The sequence below is a fragment of the Branchiostoma belcheri genome, unplaced genomic scaffold (genome assembly GCF_001625305.1).
Source record: "Branchiostoma belcheri isolate BF01 breed outbred unplaced genomic scaffold, Haploidv18h27 scaffold11, whole genome shotgun sequence".
In the NCBI taxonomy this organism is placed as follows: Eukaryota; Metazoa; Chordata; class Leptocardii; order Amphioxiformes; family Branchiostomatidae; genus Branchiostoma; species Branchiostoma belcheri.
The window spans coordinates 3255123-3261393 of NW_017802491.1; the positions used below are offsets into that span (position 1 = coordinate 3255123).

The 6271-nt window shown below is 41.6% G+C and overlaps 1 protein-coding gene across 1 annotated transcript in view; it reads left to right on the forward strand.

The window, feature by feature from the left end:
- Window positions 1-1556: 1556 nt before the first annotated feature.
- Window positions 1557-6271, forward strand: part of LOC109485931 (unconventional myosin-IXa-like) — a 65734-nt gene continuing 61019 nt past the window's right edge. Inside the window, exon 1 of the mRNA XM_019789637.1 lies at window positions 1557-2369. Within this exon, the coding sequence (XP_019645196.1) occupies window positions 2144-2369 (226 nt within the window). The 5' untranslated portion in view covers window positions 1557-2143. The remainder of the gene's footprint in view (window positions 2370-6271) is intronic.

The following is a 6271-nucleotide window of genomic DNA, read 5'->3' on the forward strand; positions in this document are numbered from 1 at the left end:
ATTTTATGGTGGTAACTGCTGGGAATTTAATACTTGCCATAATTGGAAGTTCAGTGAAGGTGAACATCACTAAACATAATTTATGTCAATCAGGACCTCATTTGCATAATTTATGAGGAAACGCTAGAATAGCCTTATTTCTTAAGATAACCCTGTCATTTGGTGGAGAGTATGATCAATTGATACAATATATGCAAATGGCCTCATATGATTTGAATATATGCGGTGAAAAATGTAAGCCAATTACAGGTGGTCATCACCATGCGTAAGATTTATGAAAACAATACACATGTCATGGGGGTATGAGATCATCGAACTCTAGTTTGTTCTATGTTTTTATACCCCTTCTTAGGCTTATCTTAAGACAAATTGATCAGATTGCTGTGGACTACCCGTAATTCCAGTGTGAAAGATGGCAGTTCCGTGCTTGACTTAGCACCTGCTCCCTACTCAACATCAAAGGTTGTCACCTATCCCAGCTTTTCCAGCAGCTTACCGTAGATTACCGGTTCCCTGTGTCACATGTCTTTCCTTGTACTATGTCTCCTCACTATCTGTTTTTTTTTTTTAATTCAACTGTATTTTACATTTGGGTATGACAGTTTGACTGTAAATTGTGGAATCAGCCACAAGACAGGTTTGTTGAAAATGAATGCAATTTTCAGAAGAATTTATTGAATGTGTCCAAGAGGGGCTCCTTGAGAAATCAGATTAAATTCTATAATTCAAGGATGCATGTTGAAGATTGTATTGTGTAGTTTGCACCAATGATTAAATTTGCATTTGCTATTAAAAGTGCGACATCAAACAAGTGGCAAAACCAGGCTTTGAAAGACTAAACTGGGCACCTCAGTTGTTTTGAAAGAGCCGACGCTGCAGCCAAACGGATCCATGCTTGCTTAAAGTGTTTGTTTAATGTGTTTGTGGTGCGGTAACACTTGGCCACTCAAGTAGATACTGTAGTGTGAGGGCGATTACTCACCTTTGAGTCATGAAGCAGCTGATCTTTGAAAAGGGATTTTGGTTACCTAAAGAGATTTTGAAGCAAAGGAGGGTTTCTTTGTTGTGTAACAAACAGTTCTTGCTTATTTTTCCAAGGGCCCTTGTATTTTTTTAATACATACTACCCCTTACTTACATAAGCAATTGTCAAATGTTTATAATCCTCAAGATAAACAAACTTAGAAATAATCCAAGCTAATATGAGTTGAACAACAGAGGTAACGATACATGTAGTTACATGTAGTACAGTGACCACTGAAAGAAACCAGGAAATACAGATTCTTACCACGCAATCCTTCAAAGTCCAAGCAGATGTAATAGTTTTCCATACATGACCATGGGCTAGACTACATAAGAAGGGAATATAAGAAGTGAAGACTTACATAGTTTAACGTCATAGCTCTTTAAGATCACTTATAATATCTTCTTTCATGGTGAACCAGCTTGGCTAGAAAGTCAGAAAAACGTTAAATTTCCCAATAAGTGTCTGTTTGTATCCTTGTGTTTAATGAAATTTATGAACAACAGGATTATTATTGACTGCTGGGCTCATTTGCAAACATTTGCAAGACAAAAAAATTGACTAACGTCCAATGTGTAAACTTTTCACAGATCTCTGTAAAGCGACCCGCCTATCAATAATAGCGATGAATGGAGTTTTTCGTGGGCTTTTGACATGCAAATTTTCAGCCCAGACTTTCTACAAAGGGGATACGATGACCCAAGACCAGGCGTAACGGCCCATCGACTGACCTCCTTACTGTCTATGGACAGAAATATTCCAAGCTTTCAGCTACTTTGTTGCAGTCGGCTTTGGAACATCCAGATTTACTGAAGGAATAAGTTTTGTTTTGATTGCGGCATGAGAGTTCTGGACTTGTCTTGAGCGCCATGAGAGGGAAAATTCAAACAGGGTGATCGATGCCGCGCACCGCCTCCTCGCAGCTGGACAGTCGGCGGTCGATGTAGGTGGGCCCCTCAAAACTTTGTAGCCTGGATCTGCCAGTCATTTGTCTGTACTGTTATCAGCTTCTATGTATTTTACTCTAAAGCAGCTGTAGGTTATGCTGTTGACAGTTCATCCGAGCAGAAATATCGGACGTGACCGTGCAGTGGACACTTCTGAAACACAGTTGCGAACATGGCCGTAGGAGGTGTGACTTACGACCTGTTCGACTCTTTGGAGGATTCTTTTTCCTCCGATCTGGAGAGTTTGCCTCAAGAATTGTTGCTGGGACTTATCAACCAGCCCAGACAACGGAATGGCATCGCAGGAAACCCTCTACAAGACGATCTGGAGGAGGACATCGAGCTGGAAGTGGGGGCGGGACTGGACGAAGGGGGCGAGTGCCCTGTTGTTGACGGAGGAGTGCACGCCGAGTTCGTTCCGTTTTTGGAGGACTCGGATCATGAACTTGCGGAGGATGTGGCCTTCCTGAGAAGACGTCTAGCTGTGATACACCGAGACGTGCTAGACCACCCAGTCTTGAAGGATATGATGTAGCAGAATGGACGTAAGTCTTAACTTTTCTTGTCCTTTTTGTTTTGCGTAGAAATCGGAGCCATGTTGGTTTGTTTTTGTTCCGAAGCTACGAGCAGCCCTGACCAGAGGAAACTGATACTCCCTCCTCCATCTTCCATCTTTTGTGCCGAGTAGAAAAGCTACTCTGTTCTTTGATTACCTTGCTCCAATTTGTGGTTGAGGGATCTGTTTGTCTTTCAAGGTCAGGCAATTTTTCATCGCTGGTAGGCAGCACGATAACAAAGTAGAGCCAGGCGACGTGACTTGCAAGGCTGAAACGAAACTGCAGTTCAGTCTTGTCAAACGTGCCGACCAGCGACATCAGCAGTCGTTGCAACCCACAGTTTTCATCATGTTTCAAAAATCAACAGAACCCGCAAGACCAAAACATATTCGTGATAGTGTAACAACTTTAACTTTAACAACTTTAACAATGGACAAATGATAAGGTGGTGAATGTGGCATTACTATCATCTTTATCCATATATGTAACATGTTTTGTCAGTTACTTCAGTTATTGACTTAACAGCTGGTTCTGGTTATAATAACCTGATTTTGAAGCCATCCATCATTTTTGTGCCATGTTTTTTTTCCAGGTAACATTAACGTTACTATACTACTATGATGAACACAATTCCCAGCTTACTCTACCTACTTTTCATGAAAAGGTCACAGAACATGACCTTTTGCTGAAATGTTTGGGATGAGTTTTCCTTGAGAGTGATCCATGTGGGAAGGGATTCTTTGAGGCTTACTGAAGGTCTGTCCATGCAAAGGTCTCTGCTCAGGAGTATTACACTTCTTCAAAAGACTGGTGTCTTACTTCTCTATTACAGGTTTAATGTACATAATGTTACACATGCATGGTCAAAAGGTAAATCCTCAGTAAGTGAAGAAAGATTTTCCATACTACTTTTCTTATTGATGAACAGCTGGAGCCTGTCAGCTGATCCCCACACAGTTCATACCTCTGGTATGGTTAGCATGTCTCCATCCAAACCACCTGAAAGTGTGAAGTACTTTCAAAGATACACACACCACTGCATGTTCTTAGGCCCGATTTAGACTAGAAACGCTTAAGGGGTTTTGGCCAGGGAAACGTTTCGGAACGGTTAACCGTTCCCGGTCTAAAGAGGAAAAAACGGTTTATTATGGGTTTTCGCGGACCGTTTCCGAAAACCACCTCCATCGTGGTTTTCGACCGTTTCAGAACCCTTCAGCGGGGGCCCGAAACGCTTTTTGCTAGGTCTAAAGTCAAAGGGTTTCTTGAAACGGTAAACCAGGTCATGTGTCATATGCTAATCACATGCTAATAAGCCCGCGCGCGTCCATTTTCTGGTAGATTCGCGCCATATTCGATTGTGTCCATTTTCGCCATTTTATATCATGTATTTCTCGAATTTTCGTCATCCTTTATGTCTGGGGGGATGGCAGAAGGCCAGGGGAGGGTCTGGACCCAAGAAGAGATCCGCTGCTTGATCAGCTTGTGGGCCGATCAAACTATACAATCCCGCTTGGAGACCTCGCGTAATAGGGAGGGCATACAGATGCTTGTGGACGGGCTGGCGGCTGAGGGGTATTTACGCACCCCAAAGCAGGTTCGGGCGAAGTTCAAGGCCCTGAAACACAAGTATCATAAGGCCAATGAGGCAAACCGTAGAAGCGGTTTGGGGAGGTCATCATAGGTCACTGTGGGTCAGAAACATCCTGCGCCACGGGCGGCCCGAAACGCTTCCGCCTCGTAAAGACGAACCGTTTTCTGTGGCGAAACGTTTCGTACCGTTTCGAAACGGTATACCGTTTCTAGTCTAAATCGGGCCTTAGTGCAAAGATACAGCTAAATGTGTATTACTGTGGAGACAGGATTTTGCATGAAAGCATTGCCCAAGCACAGTAAGGGGCTGCTGGATCAAGGTTAAGTCAGGTGTGAAATAATCATCCACATCAGTTGTATCAGCTTGCAAATCCCATAGCTGATCTCTTTAATAAGAGTGGAAGGTCATTTCAGAATTATAATAACATTAGAACTCTAGCCGTTAATGCTACGCAGTAGGGTTGTCTACATGTACATGTAGTTACTGGGTAACATACAGTTAATGACCTGTGAAGCAGATGGATCATGAAGTGGAAAAGACCTACTAATGTCATTTTAATAGGGCTGTTGTAAAGAGGAGTAAATAACTATTAACTAATACATGTGAACTGTTAACAAAAAACCGAGTACTTTTATAAACAGGTCATATGAATGAACTTTACTTGAACTTTATTGCTTGACAATCATACATGGTACCATGTGTGACAGTAAGACAACAATACTACAAAACTAAATTATGAAATGACATTGTAAGAAGCATATGATAAACAAAAAGATTAAGCATACAGTGTTAATGTGAGTACAGAGACATTTCAACATTGATCAAAAGTCATATTTAAAAGATTTCTTACAAATGAAAGTCTTTTATAGTTTCATCCTGTACATCATCCAGTACCAGTCTCACCTTTTGAAACACACAAAGGGTGACACATGAAAGATACCAGATGACCAATACCTTGTAATTTAAATTAGACCGTGATTGGAGAAGACTTCTTTCTTTGTTTATCAACTATACACATAATGTTAATCATGTAAATTATTGAGTAAGCCCTTTTGCAAAGGTAAGAACCATTTCACAAGTGACCTGCAATGTGAAAAGTTCAGCTGTTTGACAGGTGGTAACAATGGACAACTGTCTGCCATGTGAAATTTTTGTCTGGAGCACAGAAGACACCAGTCCGTCCATGTGTCTTAACAATTGCCAGCCCCAGGGAGGCCACAGAACATGTAATTTTCACACAATATTGTAAACATTGCCTCCGGAATGGGTGTCTTCCCATTGTTTGTAGCAAAGCACATATCAAATGCCATCTTTGTTTAAAAGTGGGAGCACTTGTGGAGGGATGCCCGCAAGCATTTAGGGCAATCAATTTCTGCTATAGAAATATTCTATGATTATATAGTCTGGGACCCCAGCTGTCACAACCTTGCCTCAGACAATTATTCTTTGTAAGGTGTGGACTGTGGAGTTTCTATCATTATCTTCTAACTGCTGAACATTTCTCATTATGGTGTGTGCTATGATTACCCTGTTATCCTGTACGAACACTATATGATTAGGAAGAGGATGCAAAACAGAAGACTTCATCTTAGTATACTAAGGGCTGATTAGAATGTAGCAGACATGTTTTGTGATAGGTCTTTAGCACTGTAGTACTTTATGACTGCTGTTTACAGAAGTGAAAGTACCCAGGCAGTATTAAACAGTTGGAAACCTTGATAGGGACAGCATGAACAGCATCATATGGATCTGATTGTCAGCCTGTATATTCTTGGAGAAGTTGCCAAGAATGAGCCCTTACCATGACACTATTTTTGTCACATCATCACCATCTGAAAAGTAGGAGTGAAAGGTGAGGTCAAGTGGTCATGACCTGTGGGTCAGGGACATCTAACAAGAGTTCAATTTCTTCTCTCAGACAGGAAGTCTGATCTTATCCCCATATCTTGGAGGGGGAGTAGATCTAGCTGCACTTGGGGACTCTGCAGCTGGATTATAGATTCATTCTAGGCAGATTGAAATGTTGCATGGAACATTTCATACAGGCCATCTGTCAGAGAACATTTAAAATATAGTGTACCCCTGAGTTACCCAAGCAACAGGGAGAGGAGGTGGGAGGCATCTAGTGTGGTAGTTTCTTTGACATTTACTC